At 39.8% G+C, this 24272-nt stretch overlaps 1 protein-coding gene across 2 annotated transcripts in view; it reads left to right on the top strand.

Annotated features, from left to right (window-relative positions):
* PPP1R12B (protein phosphatase 1 regulatory subunit 12B) overlaps positions 1-24272 on the top strand; it is a 254079-nt gene that overhangs the window by 140530 nt on the left and 89277 nt on the right. For both annotated transcript variants that reach the window (XM_049770622.1, XM_049770621.1), the window contains 5 exons: positions 3439-3529; positions 6665-6859; positions 10264-10450; positions 10541-10647; positions 13012-13053. In XM_049770622.1, coding sequence (XP_049626579.1) covers positions 3439-3529; positions 6665-6859; positions 10264-10450; positions 10541-10647; positions 13012-13053 — 622 coding nt within the window. The remainder of the gene's footprint in view (positions 1-3438; positions 3530-6664; positions 6860-10263; positions 10451-10540; positions 10648-13011; positions 13054-24272) is intronic.

The following is a 24272-nucleotide window of genomic DNA, read 5'->3' as shown; positions in this document are numbered from 1 at the left end:
GTCATGTATTTCTTTATCTCTCTTCATGATGGTTGGTTGACATTGCCAGTTGGCAAGGCTTGAGCCCAGAGTAAAGCAGTATTTACAGCTCAGTTGGATGGCCACAGCAATTAGGAAAGTCCAAGGGCATATGAAATAATATCCAAAAACAAAAGTGCTGTATCTCTCTGGCTCTCTTTTCTTTCACATGAAGGAGAAATCCTCCCCCTCCTCTGTGAAATGAGATATTGTATTGATCGGTTTGGTACAGTGTATAAAATATGCATCTAATGGTATTTTGGGACTGATTTTCAGCACTGGTCCTGTCGAGCCCCAAGATTTTGCCTTCCTCCCGATTCTCCTCCCCTTCCTTCTCCTCCTCCTTAGTAGCAGCTCCTTAGCAAATTACAAGCTTTGCCTGTGGCTTGCTGGATAGCAGTGGCAGTGTAAGCCTTTCTAGTTTCCAAGGGAGACCGGGTGCTGAGACTGCAGTCTTTCCCAGCAGCCACTTACCTTTCTTGCTATTCGTCTCCACACATCTCTTGACCTTCATTCTGCTATGCAGGCCTGCACAAGGAGGTAACGGACGGTTTTCTTGGAGCTCTCTTTGTCAAAAGGACAGAGGAAGAGTAAGGTGGGACGGGTGAGGGATGTGGGGACAGCAGCATAGAGATGCTGTGATTAGGAGAAAAGTAATCTTGAAGTGTGCTGCTCGGCTTGTTCTGATTTGCCGTGTCTATAAATATCGCAAAGGTGGGGGCCCCACCGTTGCCTCATGCAAGTCAGAGGTGCCACATGGGAAAATGCAAATTCACTGATAATGCCTTCAAGAAGCAGAGAAGAGTGTTGATCTCTGAGAAGAAAATAAATTGAATTGTTTATAAACTTGGTTTACTGTATTCTTGACAAAATTTGGCTAAGTTTTATATTAGCTGGATCTGGTTTTGGGGCTTAAAGACAAAGTTTTATCTTATAATAGTGATATTTGGTTTCAGGGCTGATGCTGTCTAATATGATAGCTGGTCTCTGTTTATGACTACATAAATATAAAATAATTAAAAATTAAATTAAAAAATTACAATGTCCTTACTGGTTTGGCCACATTTTTGGGGAGGAGAGGGATTTGGACCACACATTGTGGTACTCAGAGGCTGCTCCTGAGGTCACTCCCCATGGTGCTTGGGAAATGTATAGTGCCACAAATCAAACCCAGGCTTCTTGTACCCAGGACTTTTGTGTGCGAAGCATATACTCAAGCCTTTGAGCTATCTCTCTAACCCTTGCACTAGGCATATTTAAGTACACAAGACCCACAATGACTACTAATATTAGACTGTGCAGGTGTATAACTTTGTCATATTATACAGAATTCTGTAGAACTGTGCCAAGGAAAGTGACCTATGGAATAAAGGAAATTTAGGATTTGACTAAAACCAAAAAGTAGATACTTTATTAAGAATACTTAGTGGCTTGGAGGCTAAGCAATATTACAGTGTGTAGGGTGTTTGCCTTGTATGCGGCCAGCCCAGGTTTTATCCCTGGCATCCCATATGTTCCTAGAGTACCACCAGGAGTGAACCCTGAGCATAGAGCCAGGAGTAACCTCTGAATACCACCAGGCGTGCCCTTCCCTAAGTAAAGAATACTTAATGGCCAATTGTCCCAAATCTGCATAAATATGGATTGACTATGGTTGGATTAAAACCAGACGGGACTTCAGAACTATAGACTTAAGCACATGTGTCAAGTCTGCAAGCCTAAACACGTGGTATCTGCACATACATGTCTCTGGCATCTCCCCTCCTTACAAATGGACTTTTCTACTTTAACTCTGGGGCTCTCTTTTCCTTTGAAGAAGCTGGCAGTTTCTTGAGTGCATTACTCTCCCCTTTCTTATCCTCTCTCTCCCCTTTCTCAGTACCTCCAAATAAAATCTGTTTTTACTTCCATATATATATATAGATTTACTCTTTTGTTTTATAAATGAAAAAAATAAACTCTAGAGATACATGATTTTGTCAATCGAAGTCAAATGACTGAGTGGAATTAGAATCCCTATATTTGTTCTTTCTACTCTGCTACATAGTTCATCTCATTCTCTTTCACATGGCAAGGAAAATGGGAACTAAAACTTGCCTGATAGGACCCACAGATGTATAGAACTAGATACTCTTGAAACAGACTGTAGCACTCACTTTATGTCACTGTTGAGTTTATGATAGTTTATAGTTGTTGATGACAATCTCTGGAGATTTAAGTCATTCTTCCCTAGGATAAGGGATTGGTTATGGCAGTCTTGGGACATGTCAGTGAAATATGAGGACTATTCTACTACATGATATTTTTATCTACTAATTCCTCTCACTGTTAGACAAAAATATTTCTCTGTAAATCCATATAGCCAGAGTAGCTTAATGCTAGGTGGAAGGAAGTTTTCATTGTGAAACATGTAGAAAACCTATGAAAGCAGAATGTACAGAGAACTAGTTGAGTAAAATAAAACTACAGTTTTAATAAAACTAAGTAGGAGGAGATAAGAGAAATGACTACAACTTCCAAAGAGAGAACAAAATTGTTTTCCCTAGAGTACTAAGAGAACAGTTTGTTTTGGTTTTTGTTTTTTTTTGTTTTTTACATGGAATTACCAGTTGGAAATTAACTTTTGAAATAACTCTAAGGAGACTTTCATTTTATAAAGGAATGAAGAGAAAAGAGCTTAAATAATTAGCTTCGGGGCCGGGAAGATGGTGCTAGAGGTAGGGTGTCTGCCTTGCAAGCGCTAGCGTAGGACGGACCATGGTTCGATCCCCCGGCGTCCCATATGGTCCCCCCAAGCCAGGGGCAATTTCTGAGTGCACAGCCAGGAGTAGCCCCTGAGCGTCAAATGGGTGTGGCCCCCCCCAAAAAAGCTTCAAATTGGGTAATCAAATTCTAAAAATGTTTGTTGCATTCAGTGCAACAATTTAAAAATAATGCAGTTGTCATTAATTAACAAGCATCTAATGATCTGATAAATAAACTTGTTTTTCCTGAGGCTGTATCCTCTGTGTAAGCACATTTCAGAGAGACCAAAGAGACCTTCTTTTATATTGATTTTGAAGCATATGTGGATAGCTATTGGGAAGGAAGGAAACTTAGAAGAGTAACAGGACCATAGATCTATAACTGAAGACTTTATGACTTCAAGAGCATATTTGAGGTCAAAGATTTGGATAGAGATGGTAAAATTACCTTTGTTTTATAGACAAGTTGATCAAAACCTATGAAAATATTAAAATATCTGGAGTCTCAGTGTTATTCTATCCTAGACAGAGGGGGACTATTACTGTGGTCTCCTGTTTTAACTAAGTTCATTCTTAGTAACACAATGTTGTAACACTTCAGTTTGATAAAACATCTTGTTATTTAAATAGATGCAGCAAAGATTTCACACTGAGTGCTGCATTTGTGTCCCTGCAGGTCCTATCTGACACCCGTCCGGGATGAGGAAGCAGAATCTTTGCGGAAAGCACGCTCTAGACAAGCTCGGCAGACTCGAAGGTCTACTCAAGTGAGTGAAAACTCTTTTGGTGCCCATATGTCTGCCTTCCACTTAAAAGCAGGTAGTGAGTTTCTTATACAAACAATGTAATAAAAGCTGTCACCTATGTTAAATCTTGTTCAGCTTAGAGTCAAATGAATGTCTCCTTAGCTCCATTCATTCTCATTTCTATTCCTCTTGGTTCAGAGCTAATTCATCTCATATTCCATTTGTGTTTGAAGGACCACATCTTTCTTGGGGTGGAGGACACTCAGCTTGCTGTACTTAGGGCTTTCTCTTGCCTCTATGCTCAGAGATCACTCAGGTACTCAGGTACTCATGGTACTCAGGGAACCATATGGAGTATGGGATTGGTCACATGCAAGGAAAGTGCCTTACCTCCTATGTTATCTCTCCATTCCCTAAGAGACTACATCTTAATTATCCAAAGAAAAGTTTGGTATTTCATCAAAACAGTGTGTGGTCTCATACAGCCACTATTTGCTATATAGTTTCAGAAGAAATGAAGACTTACCTACAAGAAAGCTTGTACACAGTTGTTCATAGTAGCATTAATCACAGTAACCAAAACCACAAATTCATTGTCATCTCTGGGCATAATTTACTGGTTATATAGACCACTGTTGCTTAACCTGTGGTCTAGAATTTCCTGGAGTTCACTAAAAATTTCCCCTAATTGGGGGTAGAGAGATAATTATAGCAGGGAGGGCACTTGACTTATATGCAGCTGATCTAGGTTTACTTTCCAGTACCTCATATGGTCCCCCAAGGCCCATCAGGAGTCATCTCTGAGCACAGAGCGAGGAGTAAATTCTGAGTACTACTGGATTTGGTCCCAAAATAAACATTTTTGTATACAAAATTTTCCTAACCAAGTCACACAGCTCCATGATTTGAATGCTACAATATTGAAGGGCTAGTGAATTGTTTCTGCCTTTGCTATCAGCCTGCCCATCAAATATTTCTTCTGTGTTCCCTGGCCCACAGATGTAAAACAGGTTGAAGAATGTTGACATTGACCATACTGTTGTGTAGAGTTTACAATTTCCTGTGTCACTGAGCTTGAGGTTCTCAGAAGCAGTGAGGCTTAGTATTGTGTTTACAGTCATACACCCCAGATATCCTTGACAGTGCTGGCAGTATGATTGGGTAGCTGTGCTGTTTAGGTCTGTGTCATCACACTCACTGGGTTTGTATAATTTCACACAGAAACTGCCCAAAATCACAGCACTAGAAGTATGCCATTTTTTAGGTACAGATGACTCTATATCTTATTATCTTATTATGTTATATTATATTATTGTATCTTATCATTATATTTTATTGATCCTTTCACCTGATTTGGCAGTTGAACTGCTTCCACCTTTGGCTACTGTGAATAATGCTGCTATGAACATTGTGTACAATTATCTTTTTAAGGTCATGCTTTTAGGATTTTGTGTATATATCCTGAAGTAGAATTTGCTGGATTTTCCATTTTTATCCTCTTATTTACATTCTCATTATACGGATCTGTTTTCTTATACTGTTGCCACTAGATTAAAAAAAACTTTAGGGGCCGGAGAGATAGCATGGAGGTAAGGTGTTTGCCTTTCATGCAGAAGGACAGGGGTTCGAATCCTGGCATCCCATATGGTCCCCTGTGCCTGCCAGGGGTGATTTCTGAGCACAGAGCCAGGAGTAACCCCTGAGTGCTGCCGGGTGTGACCCAAAAACCAAGAAAAAAACAAAAGAAAAAAATCTTTAGGGATAAATTGCTAGTATAGTGAGTAGGTACTTGTTGTGGTTAGATCCCCAGCAATACACTCACTAAAGGAGTGATTCCTGAGCACAGATCAGGGCCAGGATTAAGACCTGAGTACTGTTGGCAGGGTGTGTCCCAAAACCTAAAATGTAAAAACCCTTAAAAATATATATATATCTCTACATATAGTTAACATATATAACATACATATAGATAACATAGTGACAATGGTGGAATGTTTCTCTTTCCTGATCCCCTTTCCCCAGTGTATGAAGTTGCTGCTTCACCATCACCAGAGTGCCCAGACCCTCCATCACTGTTCCTCTGTCACCTCTAGTTCACCTCTTTTTTCCCCACCACTAAAATCTTGACTATGAAAGCACTTGATTTGTCTGTCATTCCTGTACTTAAAGACATTTAGAAGTTCTTTAGTAGGAGAATAAGCAAGTACATTAAAGAAGAGCAAGTAAATAAAAGCTGCTTGTGGCTGCAGTGCTGTTTACTACATTTTAGCTTTGAAGTGTCTTTTTTCTTCTGAAGGCTTGAATGTGAAACTTCTTGAATGAGAATCAGCTCATTCTCTCCCTAACTCCTTGCTCTATTCTACAGATGTCTGTATATTTTTTGCCTTTCTTCAATTATGCTGCTTCTCTGAGCCTGAGGGGACACCACTAATTGTCTCTGTGTGATTCCTAAAGTTACTTGAGAAATGATGTTAAAGGAAGAGCTAATTTTGGGTTGTGCGATCTGGTTGGTTAGTGTAGCCTGGCTCTGAATATTCACTTTATTTGAGCCAGGTTTTTCTTCTGTAGTTAACATTTATCCATTGTCCGCTATTGAAAGAATCTGTAGATTCTTTCTGCTTCTAGGAGAGCAGAGGTGCTTGCAAATAAAGATGTTATGAACTGTTGATTCATAAGAAGTGCATTAGCAGGGCCAGAGAGATAGCATGGAGGTAAGGCATTTGCCTTGCATGCAGAAGGTCTGTGGTTCGAATCTCAGCATCCCATATGGTCCCCTGAGCCTGCCAGGAGCAATTTCTGAGCACAGAGCCAGGAGTAACCCTTGAGCGCTGCTGGGTGTGACCCAAAAACAAAAAACAAAACAAAACAAAAAGTGCATTAGCACTAGGAAAATGTAGATGTTGATCTAGTTTTTGAAACTTCCATTTGCAAAACTCAAATAGCATGTTTGAAATGGAGCTAGTCACAGGTGCAGTTAGATCTTTGCTTGTCAGGGTATATATTTTAATCACACATGCTCTGAAATGGCCTCATGCATTTTGGGGGCACCTTTTTTGATGTTTGATGTTATTAGATCTTTTAGGGATTTCTGTTCTTTCATTAAGTTTTAGTCTATGATCAGAGCGACACTTCACTGAACTTGTGATATTTTCTCAGGGAGTAACCCTGACAGACCTTCAAGAAGCGGAAAGAACTTTCAGCCGGTCAAGGGCAGAACGCCAGGCTCAGGAACAGTCAAGCCAGCAGCCTTCGGGCAGTGAAGAGCCTGAAGAGAAAACTGAGAAGCATGAGGCCTCTGCCCCTGAGCCCGAGGAGGCCCCGAAGACCAGGGATGGGAGTGTGGATGAAGAGGTGAGCTCACTCTGTGGACTTGTACAGTTTATAGTAAAACAGACTCATTAATGTGGAAAACCTCTCACTTTGCTATTTTATAGTAATCAACCCATAGAAAAACATTTGATGTCAGTTGGCAAACTTGTATGACTTCAAGAATTTAAAAGATGCTAGTCTTTAATCATTACTTCTTACCCCCTGGGGATTTAACTAATGCTTTTCCCTTACCCTGGTTATTTCGTTCTGGTTTTTGGTTTGGGGGCCATACCCAAATACTCTTGGGTTATTCCTGGCTCTGCACTCATTGTGCTCTCTGGACCATGAGATGCCAGGATTAAATCTGAGTTGACCACATTTAAAGCAAATGCCCTTTTCACTGTCTGTCACTCTAGTCCCACACTTCAGTTTTATTAAGATTTAATTGACATTATTTGTTTTAGGTATACAACATAATGATATGATTGATAAATATATATTATTCAATGATTGCAATAAGTTTAGTAAACTAGATTTTAAAATATTGATTTAATTTTTAATAGATTGTCTTTTTTTTTACTTTTCTTTTTGTATTATTTTGTATTATCTTCATTGTCGGTGTTGTGATGACCAATCTGGGCTGTGGGGAAGCACATGCTCACCAGGGATCACTTCTAGGCAGTGGCAGTTGTTTTTGGGCCACATCTGACTGTGCTCAAGGCTTATTCCTGGCTCTGTGCTTAGGAATCACTCCTGATGGGCTTGGGGAACAAAATGGGGTGCCGGAGATTTGAGTTGGTCACATGCAAAGCAAGCCTTTTACCCACTATACTTCCAGCCCTGATTTTCATTTTCTTTTATAGAAGAATTTATTATCAAATAATGTGGTTTGTGATCGTGTTAATGTTGAAGCTTCAGGCATACAAATTTCTTGCACCTCCACCAGAATTTATTTATTTATTTATTTATTTATTTATTTATTTATTTATTTATTTATTTATTTTGGTTTATAAATGTTCCTGGGCACCAACCACTGCCTCAGCAGCCCACTAACTGAGTTGTCTAGCCTATGTAGCACAGAGTGGCCCCTGGTTCCCTGAGCATAGCTCAGGCCCCTGAAAACCCCAAATAAAGAAATGGATGCTCAGACATGACCAGATAACTGGTTTCAAGTGGCCCAGCTCCACAGTTTGCTCTTTTAGGTATCAGGGATTTCAGCAAACCTACATATTTACAGAGCACCCCTTCGCCCCACACCACAAGATGTCACTGTTGGGATGGGCACCTCGGCTTGTTTGTTTCATTTCTGTTAAGAGCTCCTTGTCAAGGGGTGAACGTCACTCCTGGTTTACCTTGGATGGTTCCAATTATACCACTTATCCAATTATCTGTTGTCATGCCTGTGTGGGGCTCGGCACCACTCCTGTCACTCTCAGCAGGTTCCCCATTAGAATGATAAATTTCACAGTCCTTAGCATTCTAGGCAGAAGGAGTTTCCTTCCTAGGTGATAGAAATGAACAGGGATTGTGATGGTCCTTCTCTCAGCTATTATTCATTGAATACTTAGTATCAGGGACTGTTCTAAGCCCCTGGTATACATTGTCTCACTGAACCCCCCCTTTTCACTAAGGAAGATATTTTCCCGTTATTACATCTAAGAAGTTGAAGCTCAAGCATGTTAACATTTGAGGTTACCAAGATTTTAAGTTGTTGTAGCTAGAATTTGAACCAAGTTCTGTCTGACACCAGACATTAAGATGTTTATTTGTTATGTTTTGAAATATATTATTTTATGTGAGGTAGAAATTTCTCTGTCTCTGCAACTATATTAAACAAAATTCAAACTTATTGTTGTCAGATAGCCTTTTCCATTCTAACTTGGATGGGGGGAATTTCGAGGACAAAATTGAAAGGGGGAAAATGGTAGTTTTTAGAACATGTCTATAAGCCTGGTTATGGAGCATTTTCAGGAATTAATAGAATGCTGCAGTTTGGTCTTCTCATGTAAAACAACACATTTCTGCAGTTTTTGTTTGCCTTTGTAAACATTTTCTTTTAGTTCTCCATCTTAGAAAGGTCAACATTCTTCATATTTTCATTCTAAAATAAAATAAATTTTTTACCAGCAAGGTACTACCCAGTGCCCTTAGGTCAGTTAGGAATGATTTCCCAAGCAGCTCGCAGCATGATGGTATTTTCTGAACAGGAATCCAGAGGCAATTTCTTTCAGCTGATGAACTTTAATCCAGCTCAGTAGCTATTTATTGATTATCTGCTACCTTTTCCTTTACTCTTGCTAAAGGAAAATCCCATTTCTTCTCACTTATTAACTTGGGTTTTGAGGGTCACTCCTGGCTATGCTCATTAATGACCCTTGGTAATGCTCAGAGGACCATATGTGGTGCTGGGGATTCTAACTGGGATAAGTTTCATGCAATGTAAGTGCCTTGCTTCTTATAATCTCTCTCCAGACTTTAATTTAATTTAATTTAATTTTTACTGAAGGATGGGTGTATCTGGTGGTGCTCAGGAACTATATGCAATGCCAGGATTTGAACCATTTCTTCAGAGCAGTGCAGCCACATACAAAGCAATTGCCTTAACCTCTGTACCATTTCTCTGATCCTTGTTTTAGTTTTTTTTTTTGTTTTGTTTTGTTTTTTTTTTTTGGTTTTTGGGCCACACCCGGCGGTGCTCAGGGGTTACTCCTGGCTATCTGCTCAGAAATAGCTCCTGGCAGGCACGGGGGACCATGTGGGACACCGGGATTCGAACCAACCACCTTTGGTCCTGGATCGGCTGCTTGCAAGGCAAATACCGCTGTGCTATCTCTCCGGCCTGTTTTAGTTCTTAATTGGAGGGTAGACCACACTCAGTGGCACTTGGGTTACTCTTGGCTCTTTGCTTCAGAAATTGCTCCTGGCAAGATCAGGGGACCAGATGGGATGCCAGTAATCGAACCCAGGTCCATCCTAGGTCAGCCACATGCAAGGCAAACGCCCTAACACTGTGCTATCTCCGGCCCCCATTAGTTCTTTTTTTTTTTTTTTTTTGGTTTTTGGGCCACACCCGGCGTTGCTCAGGGGTTACTCCTGGCTGTCTGCTTAGAAATAGCTCCTGGCAGGCATAGGGGACCATATGGGACACCGGGATACGAACCAACCACCTTTTGGTCCTGGATTGGCTGCTTTCAAGGCAAACACCGCTGTGCTATCTCTCCGGGCCCCAGTTCTTCATTTTTACTCATTGGGGAGGAGGCAATCTTGGTAGTGTTTAGAGTTTACATGGTGCCAGGAATCAAACCCAAGACCTTGCATATGGAAGACTTGTACTCTACCAATTGAGCCAAACCCTAGTCCTACAAGGTTCATTTTTCATAAACCTCCTGTCCTTATCCTTTGATTGGACCTGACTTCTTATGTCTCATCCTATGGCTAATTTCCAGCCTGTCTATCGTCGCCTGAGGTGTTCAGCTCAGGCCAACAAACCCACAACACCAGTGTCTCCTTCTGCCTCAAGACCCTCCCTCTTCACCAGCTCCCATCTACGGACAAGCAGATATTCGGCCCCTGATTCTGAGAATTCAGACACCACCACAGAAGCTGCAGTCACCAAGGACATGGACAAAACTGGTATGTAGCATTCCAGAAAATATAGGCCCTTTCTAGTGCATGCAGTCCAGTTTCTCACGCACTCCCATTCTTTATCTTATTTTTGACCAGAGGGTGAAGAAGCAGGCATGGATGACCAGTCTTCCAATAGACTATCCACTCGAGAGAGGAGACGGCCCAAGGAACGGCGAAGAGGCACAGGCATTTGGATAACGGATGTAAGTACTTGGCCACCATCCTTTCAATGGAGTTGAACATTTCTAGTAAAAGAAGAGCTATGTGCTTTCATGGCTCTTACAGGTTGTTAAAAATATTACTTAGGCTAGAACAATATAATACAGCAGTTAGGGTGTTTGCCTCACATGAAGCTGACACAGGTTTGCTCCCTGGCATACCAGGCCTGCCAGGAGTGATCCCTGAGTGCAGAGCTAGGAATAAGTCCTGAGCACCACCAGGTGTGGCATAAAAAAAAACGGGGATTTAGGGACAGGCAGGTTTTATTTCTTCCATCTGGGGCTGGAGTGATAATACAGCTGTTAAGACACTTACCTTGCATTACAGCTGATCCAGGTTTGATTCCCTGGCATCTCATATGATCTGCCAAGCACCTCTTAAGCATTCCTAGTATAAAGACAGGTGTGATCTCTGAACATCGCTATGTATGATCCAAAAACCCAAAAGAAAAAAAAAGTAATATTACTGAGGAAAAGAAGCCTCAACTAGTGTTAGGTTACACCTTATTTTATCTAAAACAAAGATCATTCCTGGTTCCTTTGTATGTTTGTTTACAATTTGGATTTACCCCAAAAAAGAGATTGTCTTACTTGTAAACATAGATGGGACTAGCCCAGGATAGCCTGAGCTATCTGTCCTTACACTGTCCTTACTGTCCCACCCAGGGGTGGTCTCTGTATTCAATAAAAATAGCAGTTGTGGCAGGCAGCAAGGTGGAGATACGAAGTAGAAGACTCTCAGACTATATGTGTTTCACTCTCAACCTGATTTGGATTATTTCATGTGCGAATCTGATTTAGACTCATTCACCTGGGATTAGAGATACATGGGGTGATTTTATAAACTAGTTGTTTGCTTGCTTGCTTGATTGATTTGGGGTTTTCTTGGGTATGTTCCTCCTGGATGCCCAGTCCTGGAACAGTGTTAGGCACATAATAGGCACTCAGTAAAAACTGATAAAGAATGAAAAAAGCTGGACATTTACACAACTAGGTAAACAGTAAATAAATTTATCAAATTTATCAGTACATCTTAGTACTCATCTACATTCCCCCCCCCCCCATAAAAGCAGATGTTCTAACTAAATAATTTAGTATGACAATACTGCAAAGATTTTAAGGAACTTGAAATCTGCAAGTAACATAAATTCATTTGACTTGATTTTACTTTTGCAGGAAAAACAGAACAAATAATGCAAAAAATAAAAATACAGACATGCAGCTATGCTTCTTCATTACAGCACACTCAGTACTTTAACTCATTCTCTTGTTCTGTAATTTTCTCACTCAGACCTTACTGGAATTTTAAAAAACAGTGGTCAGGGCTGGAGAGATAGCATAGCAGTAGAACATTTGCCTTGTATACAGCCAACCCAGGATGGACCTGGGTTCGATTTTCAGAATCCCATATGGGCTCCCAAGTCTGCCAGGAGTTACTTCTTTTCTTCTTTTTTAAATTTATTTAAGGTTTTGGGCCACACACAGTGGTACTCAAGGGTCACTCCTGGTTCTACACTCAGAAATTGCTTCTGGGAGGCTCAGGGAACCATGTGGGATGCCAGGAATCTAACCTGGGTCCATCTCAGGTTTGGCCACTTGCAAGGCAAATGCCCTACTGCTGTGCTATCACTCCGCCCCCCCCAGGAATTATTGATTAATTAATTAATTAAATTTGGCTTTGGGCCAGTGATGCTCAGGGGTTACTCCTGGCTATACACCCAGATCGTTCCTGGCTTGGGGGAACATATGGGATGCTGGGATTCCAACCTTCTGGATTGGTCCTGGATTGGCTTCATGCAAGGCAAATGCTCTATCACTGTGCTATCACTCCACCCCCCACCCCAGGAGTTATTTCTCATCTCAGAGCCAGGAGTAACCCCTGATCACCACTGGATGTGACTCAAAAACAAACAAAAAAACCAAGAGGCCAATAGTGAAGTGATCCAGGGTTTTTATTGCCTCACTGTAGTGAGAGACAAGGAATAAAACAGTGATGATCTTTTATCTAAATAATTTTTATCTAGAACTGTTGGTTAGATGAAAGCATTTCATTATATTGGGACCAGATACGGATAGCCATTGAGGAAATAGTCTCTTATCACATTATCCTTTTTCCCCTATGGTTCATCTAATTTTATTTATTTTTTTATTTTTTAATACAAGGGACATTCCTTAATGCTCTGCCTCTGGCAGCTGTTAAAAGCAGCAGTAGCAGAGCCCCACCTGCCAGTCACTTCTCATTTTTCTATTTGAAATGTCAGGGTGAAGCATTGATGGAAGCTAACCTTGTTGGTTTCAAGGATATCTGTAACTGTGATCCTCTTGTTTTTCACTCTCTGTCCTTTTTAGGATGATGAGACTGGTGGCACAGAAGAAGGAAAAGAAACATGGGTAAGTGACAAGCTAGTGAGGCCCTTTCCTTTGAACTCAGGTTTGCTCCTATGTTCACAGTTATAGTAGAAGAAAAGGTGGACCCAATGCAGATTTGGTTGAGGGGCAAGTTTGGAGCTGAAGCAAGTGTTAGTGGTATTGTTTTTCTTATAGTATTCTATACAGTTTCCTATACAGTGCGCACATCATTGGGTCAGTTTTCTATGATGTTCTGTGGCCATCTCTAATGCAGTTTAGTTATAGTACCTGTATTTTTTCTCTATATATGTTATTACATTAGATGAAGCACTTTGGAAGTGATGTGGAGAGTGTTACTGTTTATCTAAGCAGAAATGGACATACATGTGAGGACAGTCCAAAAGTTTTTATAATGTTTTATAATGTTGAATACCTGGTTCTTTTGTAACTGTGACTCCTGAAGACCTGGCATTTGTTGCCTTCTAGATAGTAGCATGGAAGTAGTTTTTTTTTTTTAGGATAAACATACTCCAATGTGAAAATCAGCAGCCAAAATACCATATTATCAGATACAGTAGAAACACTATATTAATCATTAAACTGCCTTGATTTTAGTCAATATCCAGAAGTCAATGGTGACCTGCTGGAAGCATTGCCTGTCATTTCTTGTGTTGACAGCAGAATTGCTTGCCCCTGGTTGAGATGAGGGTTTCTTCACAAGAATGAGCAGTCATATGGAAATAGTACAGAGAGTTTCCTTGGAATGGTGTTTTCATGCACACATTTGTACTTGTGCATGTGTGTGTGTGTGTGTGTGTGTGTGTGTGTGTACACATGAGCATAAGAGCAATTATGCAGACATGGGAACAACTGAATTAAGGAGGCTGGGCAGGATTTTGGAGACAGGCAATTATTTTGGGGAGTTATAAACTAAAATAAAGAGGAAATCTCAATAATAGATTACAAAGTCTTGAAATGGATTATAAGAGAGGAGGAGAGGCCATTTAAATCCATAAAAGAAATTATAATAAGAAAAGATTTGTTATTGTGGAATGTCTTTTGCTTGTGAATCTTTGTGTCTACTTTCTAAACTACTTGACATGGAAAAATACTGGCCAAGGGCTTCAAGTAAGGAAAACAAAGATGTTCTGGATGCAGTGCTTTTGAGACAATTTTATTTTACAACTATTGACTTAAAATTATAGGAAATGTTTCAAAGGCGAGGGAAAGCAGATTGTTAAGGTTTATCATGAAATATATTTGTCATGCTGATAAATAGTTCATTCACCAAATCACTTGAGGTTTTCACTGTATGAATCTCAGAGAACAATGAACAGTGCATTGTGTCTAAACTACTTGCATTGAGTGGAAATCTCTATTCTTCTGCTTCAAGAGTATCAGTAATATCTTTTCATCATCTTCTCTCCTCTGCCCCATGTTATGCCCTCAGACAGCAGAGTTCACTCAAGTCTGCAGCAGAGAGAGCTGCCAAAGGGAAGGGCCTTCTGTCAAAATGGCATTGGAGACTTAGCAGCAAGAGAAGTTAGTTCTTGCCTTGGTTTTGCATTCAGCTATTGAAACTATACCAATTTCTGGGACCAGAGAGATAGCACAGCGGTAGGGCGTTTGCCTTGCATGAGGCTGACCCGGGTCCAGCATTCCATATGGTCCCCCAGCCTGCCACAGGCAATTTCTGAGCACAAAGCCAGGAGTAATCCCTGAGCACAGCAGGGTGTGGCCCCCAAACCAATCAATCAATCAATCAATCAATAAATGAAGTTTAAAAAAAATTTTAAAACTTAGGGTTGAAGAGATAGCATGGAGGTAAGGTGTTTGCTTTGCATGCAGAAGTCAGCAGTTTGAATCCTGGTATTCCCATATGGTCCCCTGAGCCTGCCAGGAGTGATTTCTGAGCATAGAGCCAGGAGTAACCCCTGAGCGCTGCCGGGTGTGACCCAAAAATACCAACAAAAAAAAAATTTTTTAAAGCTTAAACAAGGAAACTATATCAATTTCTATGACATGGGATGAGTGAAATCTAATTTTAAAGCTAACTCTTCATGGGGGCAGAGAGAATGTACAGTAGATAAGGCACTTGCCTTGCATGCAGAGGGCCTGTGTTTTATCCACACTTCTCATCTGATATCCCCTCCTTGTCAGGAGTTATTTCCTGGGTGCAGAGCCAGAAGTAACCCCTGAGCACTGTCACTGGCCCAAAACAAATGGAACAAAAATAATAAATTTAACTCTTCCTAAAACTCTAGCATATCTATTTTTAACTGAGATATAATTTACAATCTTAAATATTCTGTTTGAGTTTTATCAAGTGTATCTGCTCAAGAATATCTATATAATTCTATGTTTTTGCAGCCCCTTGACAAATGTTGCAGTGGTTCTTAAACTTTTTAAACGGGACCAGTTCACTGTCCCTCAGACCATTGGAGGGCCTAACTATAGTAAAAACAAAGATTATGAACAAATTTCTATGTACACTGCATATATCTTATTTTGAAGTGAAGAAACAAAATGTGAACAAATACAGTATGTGGCCCGCGGGTCGTAGTTTGAAGACCACTAGTTTAAGGCATGTCTGTTTAGTTACATTAAATATGTAACAGTCTCTAAAAGTCTTAATAAGCCCCTTTACTTGCTAAGGAAAAAAGCAAGAGGGGAAAAAACTCTTAGTATGAATAAGATGTCTGTTCCACCTTCCTGTTCAGGTATGCTTTCTTTCCTAGCAGTGACCCTAGAGCCTCGATGGCAAACCTATGGCACACATGCCAGTGGTAGCACGAGAAGGCCTTGCAGCTGGCACGCGGGAAGGGGTCCGCGATTAAGATATGCAGCGCAGCGGGATGCTAGTGTACTGTGTCTGCTTTGCAGCTCACCTGGCCGGACTGGCCATTGGGAGGACCGGGCATTGTACAGCAGTTTGAACATTCGGGCTCAAAAAGGTTAGCCATCACTGCTAGAGAATATTAGCTCCTGCTGACAGACTCACACATAGGTGATGGCTCTTGCCACCTTTATTCACCCGAACCTTTGGCGGACCTGCTTTTTGTTAAATACAGAGTTTTAGCTACTGCATTCCTCCCCCACCCTCACCCCCATCCCAATTTCCTCCAGAACCAACTTTCCTCTTCCAATTCTGTTGTATAATTTAATTGATCACTAGGGGGCACAAGTAGTCAAGAAAAAAGATGCGATGAGCAATCAGAACCTGAGCAGTAGGTTTTTGCTTTTGTACTTTAAGCCATGAAATGGAATGAGATCACCAAGTAAATGAGTATCAGCAGGGAACAGTTCCAAAACAAAGCCACCAGGGTCAGCATCAGAAGTGGGTCGATGCCTCTGGTCTCTGTAAAGATGGCAGTTGCCCTTTTTTTCCAAACCAAACATTAAAGTAGATTGTTGTCTTATGACTGTTTTACCATTCTTTCTCCACCGGTGAGCTCTGTTCATTCTGTTTCTGAATGTTACACAGAGGCATGGCAGCACTGGGCAACCAACCCAGGGCATTCTTACCTCTTTGAGATAGAAATACCTGGAGCCATACATTGCACAGTCATACTAAGTACTTTCCTTGCACATGCATCTGGGGTGGATCCTCAGTTTCCCATAGAGTCCCACCAGGAGTGATTCCTAAGTGAAAAGCTAGAAGTAATCCCTGAGTATTGCTGGGTGTGACCAACAAATTATTTTTAAGTTATTAGACTATTTCTCTGCACACCTTGTCTTCAAGCCATTGAATTGCAGGAATTTGACTGGTTTGTTTTTGTTACCTTAGAGATCAATGAAAACCATATTTGCAAATAATCTTTTAAGTTAATTTAGGTTTTTATCTTTGCTTTGCCTAATTTTCTTCAGCTTCATTGCCTGTTTGAACAACTAGCACTTTCATTTCACTTTAGAGGAGGCTTTATTTGCAAAGTTATTTCTAGATGCTATTGTACACTAAATTCTGATTTGGCTCAGATGATTAGTACAGCAATTACTATAGACTTTGAATTTTAAAACTGAAAGAGACTTTAAAGAACATCTAATTGAACTTATTTTAAAATAACAATTGGGGCTCAAAGAGATTAAGTAACTATGGAGTCACAGAGCTAAGTTTCTATTATACGGCTGTTTACCTCCAGTTGAATTTTTTTCTGGACTATTTCTTTTTTTTTTTTTTTTTTTTTTTTTTTTTTGGTTTTTGGGCCACACCCGGCAGTGCTCAGGGGTTACTCCTGGCTGTCTGCTCAGAAATAGCTCCTGGCAGGCACGGGGGACCATATGGGACACCGGGATTTGAACCAACCACCTTTGGTCCTGGATCGGCTGCTTGCAAGGCAAACGCCACTGTGCTATCTCCCTGGGCCCTGGACTATTTCTTATGTGATACAGTATTAAGACTATGGTAGCAATATAGGCACCAGAGAGATATTACTATGTTAATCACATGCCTTATAGGCAGCCACCGATCCAGGTTTGATTCCTAGTATCCCATATGGTCCCCCAAGCACCTCCAGGAATAATGCCTGAAAGCAGAGGCAGAGTCACCCCTGAGCATCACAACATGTGACCCAATAAACCTTTCTCCCCCACCCTCCCTGCTTCAAAATAGCTTCATAGTTAAAGATGCAGACCAAGGAGTGAAGTCAAACAGGAGCCTGGCTGCCTGACTCCTTGGATAAGTTGCCTGACTCTGTGCTCCAATTTCCTCAACTCTACAACGGGATAATAATAGTTTCTACATTAGCAAGTATGAAATGAAAATGAGTTTGAGTTGTGAAATAAAAATAAATCAGCATTTGTGAGAAGAAATGAGTTTGATAATTAGATAATAATAATAATTGCAATTTATTTAAATTAATTTCCAATTCTGTAGGTTGTCTGGATAATAGTAAAGTTTTGTTTTGTTTTGGTTTGGTTTTTGGGTCACACCCAGCAACGCTCAGGGTACTCCTGGCTCTAAGCTTAAAAATCACTCCTGGCAGGCACGGGGGACCATATGGGATGCCGGGATTCGAATCATCATCTTTCTTCATGCAAGGCAAATGTCTTACCTTCATGTTATCTCTCCGGCCCCAATAGTAAAGATTTTTGTAATACTTTTATTGATCATAGAATCATGTGATTTTAAATTTATTTATTTATTTATTTATTTATTTGAACCAGATCCAGTAGTGCTCAGGGGTTGCTCCTGGCTTTGCACTCAGAAATCGCTCCTGGCAGACTCCGTGGACCATATGGAGATGCCAGAGATTGAACCCCAATCAGCCACATGTAAGGCAAATGCCCTATCCACTGTGCTATCACTCTGGCCCCCTGATTTTAAAGTTGTTTAGATAATAGCAAGTCCAAAAGGTAGCCCAAGGTCTTAATATCCAGGTGGTGCTCAGGGGACCAAATGGGACGCAATGGATTGAACCCAGGCCAATCACATGCAGGGCAAGTGCCTTACCAGCTATACTATCACTATTGCAACCTACCTGTGACTTTTTGTTTTGGGGCCATTCTTAGGGTTACTCAGCAGGGCTTATTCTTAGCTCTGTGCTCAGGAATCACTTCTGGTAGGGTTCAGGGGACCATTGAACTGGGTCAGTAACATGCAAATTAAGAGTCCTACTCACTATTATCTCTCCGGTCTACCTGCAGCTTTGTAAAAGGTAAATCTTTAAAACTTTGTTTTTAATAAAATAAACTTTTTTATTAAGTATTTTTAAATAATTGTTTTTGTTATGTGTGGGTTTTTTTTGTTTTGTTTTGTGTTTTGTTTTGTTTTGGTTTGGTTTTTGAGTCACACCCAACAGTGCTCAGGGGTTACTCCTGGCTCTGTGCTCAAGGGACCATATGGGATGCCAAGATTTGAACCACTGACCTTCTACATGCAAGGCAATGACTTACCTCCATGCTATCTCTCCAGCCCATGTTTTTTTCTTATTTATAATTATTTTCATTAATACATCATGGTTTATAAAGTTATTCATATAGTTATTTCAGGCACACAATGTTCCAGTCACACTACCAGGGTGACCTTCCCTCCACCATTATTCCCTGGTTCCCTCCCTCCACCAGGCTGTTCCTTTGGCTGACAGTTTATAACTAATTTATTTTGTATTACTTGCTCCAATAAAATGTAAAGAAGTAGCAAATGAAATGATCAGACAGTAAGTCAATAAAAGTCAATCTTTGATGATTGATTGCTATGTGGTTTTAAACTATGTAAATAAAGAAATTCAAATGGTTTAAAACAATATAACATAATCATATATTTATTTTTCTATATATATATATATATATGTAACCCTAAGAGAAATTTTTAAATAGATTGCTAATGTAGGAGGAGAGAAATGAGAAGAAAGAAAAGAATAAAAACTAGTGTTTTTCTTTTGCTCCAAGTCTTTTGAGCACCGTATCAGCTTAAGCCCCTTTAAAATTCTCTGTCAACCCAAATAGGCTTTCATTTTGTGCCTAAATTTCTCTTTCCCATTAATTTATCTGCCAACATTTCTAAAAACTGCTTTCTCAAATTCTAGCCCTTTTTTTTTCCTATTTTCTTTAGTTTTTACAACTTGTCTCTGATTATTAACTGGAATTTTGCCCCTTTCTCACAATGTTTTAAATTTCTTACTTGACATACAATATTATATGTAGTACTGTAAGTTTTCAGGAGTACAACTTCCTACCTCTATAAATAGTTAGGACTCAATCTCAGCCACCACCACTGTGGCCTCCACACCATTCCCCCGCCAAAATCACCCTTCTCTCCATTCTTCCCTCTACCACCCTCTCCCTCTGGTAACCAGCATTGTTTTTTCACCAAGCCTAGGAGTGAGTTTTGCTTTTTGCCATTTCTTTTTCAAAAATATTTAAAAATTGTGTCACTTTATCTTATGAAGCTCCTCTATCTGCCTGGGGTCACCCAGGGCTTCCTGTCCACCCAGGAGAGCCATGGCTCTGCGGTTATTCTTAGGTGAAAGACCAGGGCTGTTTTGCTTTCCCCTCTCTCTGGGGCCTGATTGCCTAATATGGTAAGGTATGTTCCAGACAAAACTGCACTGCTGAGATAGAGCAACAATTGGACCAAGTTTAAAGACACTAGGTAAATGCTCAAATAGTTATGCTTGTGGTATAGCAGTGTTTTTCATTCTATTGCAACCACCACCTTAAAAATAAAGTCTCTTCATTTTTAGAGAGTAAAAGGATAATGAGATATAAGTTTTCCTCCCTTAGCCTCTTTTTTTTTTAGCCTGTTAAGAAGGTGTAGAGGGGAGGACAGTTTTCTTGAAGTTTTCATCCCTTAGCCTCTTTTTCTTTAGCTTATTAAGGTGTGAAGGGGAGGGCAGTTTTCTTGTACACATTATGTGAGGATTTTAAGAAGTCTGAAATTTGATAATACATGTCATGTGATGGATTAAAGACCTCGATATCCGACCCCAAACCATAAGATATATAGAACAACACATAGGCAAAACTCTCCAGGACATTGAGACTTCAGGCATCTTCAAGGAGGAAACTGCACTCTCCAAGCAAGTGAAAACAGAGATTAACAGATGGGAATATATTAAGTTGAGAAGCTTCTGCACCTCAAAGGAAATAGTGCCCAGGATTCAAGAGCCACCCACTGAGTGGGAGAATCTATTCACCCAATACCCATCAGACAAAGGGCTAATCTCCAAAATATACAAGGCACTGACAGAAATTTACAAGAAAAAAACATCTAATCCCATCAAAAAATGGGGAGAAGAAATGAACGAACACTTTGATAAAGAAGAAATACAAATGTCCAAAAGACACATGAAGAAATGCTCCACATCACTAATCATCAGAGAGATGCAAATCAAAACAACAATGAGATACCACCTCACACCACAGAGAATGGCACACATCACAAAGAATGAGAACAAACAGTGCTGGCGGGGATGTGGAGAGAAAGGAACCCTTATCCACTGCTGGTGGGAATGCCGTCTAGTTCAACCTTTATGGAAAGCAATATGGAGATTCCTCCAAAAACTGGAAATCGAGCTCCCATACGATCCAGCTATACCACTCCTAGGAATATACCCTAAGAACACAAAAATACAATACAAAAATCCCTTCCTTACACCTATATTCATTGCAGCACTATTTACCATAGCAAGACTCTGGAAACAACCAAGATGCCCTTCAACAGACGAATGGCTAAAGAAACTGTGGTACATATACACAATGGAATATTATGCAGCTGTCAGGAGGGATGAAGTCATGAAATTTTCCTATACATGGATGTACACAGAATCTATTATGCTGAGTGAAATAAGTCAGAGAGAGAGAGAAAAACGCAGAATGGTCTCACTCATCTATGGGTTTTAAGAAAAATGAAAGACATTCTTGCAATAATAAATTTCAGACACAAAAGAGAAAAGAGCTGGAAGTTCCAGCTCACCTCAGGAAGCTCACCACAAAGAGTGATGAGTTTAGTTAGAGAAATAACTACATTTTGAACTGTCCTAATATTGAGAATGTATGAGGGAAATGTAGAGCCTGTTTAGGGTACAGGCGGGGGTTGGGTGGGGAGGAGGGAGATTTGGGACTTGGGTGATGGGAATGTTGCACTGGTGATGGGTGGTGTTCCTTTTATGACTGAAACCCAAACACAATCATGTATGTAATCAAGGTGTTTAAATAAAAAAAATACATGTCATGTGGATATATATATTAAATAGGATAGATCTAGTAAGCATTGGCTCTTCTAAGCAGCCCTGTTGTCGCCAATCTCTGGGAGTTGGTGTTCCCCATGTAGAAAAGCAAGCTCTTCTGGCTATGTACAATGGAAGACTGTGGGTACCAGGAAAGGAGATGAGCACTGAGAAATGCAGCTGACTGGTTCTGTGGTAGAAGCTCCCTCCTTTCCTCTGTGTACTGAAGATACACTCTGGGCTTCACAGTAGTCAGTTCCACATCAGCCTGGAAGGAGCTTTCTTTTCACCGTGCTTTTGGTCTTGCTTTGCAACTTTCATTTCTTAAAATACAGCAGCTGCAGTGATTTTCTATATAAGGGTCAGGCTTGTGCCTTGCTCTCACCACTCAAGCTGTCTAAACCATCTTAAGAACAAAGTTTTTTCTGGCATCTTCCTTTTAAGGAGACTATAATTTTGGGGGCCCTCTGTCCTATTACATCAGTAAATTCAACTTAGTTAGAAGTTTGTTTTCAGGATAGAATAAATTGAAGTAGATGTTCTTCAATCAAATATCTTATCCAAGGATGATGATAATTTATCAACTACTAAGGATCTTAGAGGCTTTTAGGGTATGAATTGATCGTGACTTTGTCTTCTGAAAGGATTCTGATGAGCTTGAAATACTCCTCAAATTTTGGATTATTATAAAGGAAATACATTTGATTATAGAAAAAGATACGAAGTATAGAGAAGAACAAAAAGTAGTTCTTAAAAACAGCGTTTGTAGAGGAAGTTATCAAAACTCAAAGGGAGTTCTTTTAGGATCAGAATAGATGGGGATGCTCTCCATGTTGTTAATGGGTCAGAGATGCAAGATAATCTATATGTCCCAATTATTAACACAATTATTCTGTAGTTTGCTTGGCTTTTCACTTTCTCCCAGGACAGTTAAAGATCAAAACTTCTCCATTACCTAAGACCAAAACCAAACTTGATTTTTATGTACAAATTAATTTTTTTTTAGCAGAAGGGAGTTCTGAAAATCCAACCACAGTGATCTTGGTGGAAGGAAAAAATACAGTTTTACTCCTTGATGGCAGTGCCATTTGAATGATGACATCATCATACAACACGCCTTACATGTCTGCATTTGACTTCTGCCTTTGTGGTGGTTTTCTAATCCTTCTGACTATTTCCTTATGATATTCAATATTATTATTATCCCAAGACTTTACATATTGGTATACATATTTAATTGTAAGTTTCCTTTTTATTCCTGTTGATGTCAAAATATTTTCATTAATATTTTAACTCTTCTATGGTTTTTTAAAAATTATTTTATTTAAATACCATGGTTACAAGGCTGTTCATAATAAGTTGGGTTTGTTTGTTTTTTTTTTCACGATTATAAAGTTGTTCATGATTGAATTTCAGTCATACAATATACAACATCCTTCACTAATGCACCTTTTTTGCCACCAATGTCCCTATTCACTAAGTTTTATATCCATTGATTTTATTTCAGGATAGTAAAAGTTGTGGTAGGTTAAATACTGGAAAAATAATATATTATAAAAGGAGATTCTGCCATAAAGAAAAGTTACTCAGAGTTAAACTACTCAGAAGGAAGAATTGTTTAACATTCTGGTGAATTTACTGCCTGTATTTTTCCTAAATTGTTTGTTTTAAACATACTCAAGTCTAATGACATACTTTTTTTTTTCTACTGGAGACAACTAATGACATTATTTTATTTGTTTTGTCTTTTATGCAGCACATTCTTAAGGAAATGATCATTTTCATCCTAAGCATTCCTGGGACCCCATCATTACCATGATAATAATTTTATAAGGTTGTTTTCAAAGCAGTTGGTTTCAACTCTTTTATCAAAGTAATCAGTCCTGCAATTACTTTGATCGTAGTTTACAGGAATAATTTTCCCCTTTCCATTGGAGTCTGGGGGTTACCTTAGTTACAGAAGTATTCATTTCTTCAGTTGATAACATGGCTGGAGAGCTTTAAAACCATGATTTGGGCTGAGCTAATGTCAGAGTTCTAGCCCAGTGATTGAGGAAAAATGCTTTAGTATGGGATTTTCAGCTCTTTTTCAGCAAATGGAGTGTTTATAGTTTCCCCAGTGGGAATGTCCAGCCCAAGAGACTAACAGATGTTGCCTTTAAAAGCGTTGTTTGGTAGGACTTTAAAGACAGGTTAGGTGGGTGAAAATGTAAATATGAAGGTTGCTATCCACCAGACTTCATTTTCTCCATCTACCCAGTTTTTCATCAAGTAAATTCAAACAGCAAGTAATAGCTATTTAGTGATCTGAGTTTCTTCTGCAGAAACCATTGTTTCAAACCAAATATGATTCTTTAAGATACATAATGTTCACATACACACATGCACATGCACACACATGCCTAACACAGTGTGTGCTTTTAAGCATTCTTTTTGTTGATTTGTTTGTTTGTTTTTGAGCCACACCTGGCAACGTTCAGGAGTTACTCCTGGCTCTATGCTCAGAAATCACTCCTGCCAGGCTCAGTGGACATGGGATGCTGGAGATCAAACCCCAGTCAGCAGCATGCAAGGCAAACATGTCCTATCCACTGT

This window comes from Suncus etruscus, chromosome 3 (genome assembly GCF_024139225.1).
Source record: "Suncus etruscus isolate mSunEtr1 chromosome 3, mSunEtr1.pri.cur, whole genome shotgun sequence".
Taxonomy (NCBI): domain Eukaryota; kingdom Metazoa; phylum Chordata; class Mammalia; order Eulipotyphla; family Soricidae; genus Suncus; species Suncus etruscus.
This window is presented reverse-complemented; position numbering and strand designations above follow the sequence as displayed.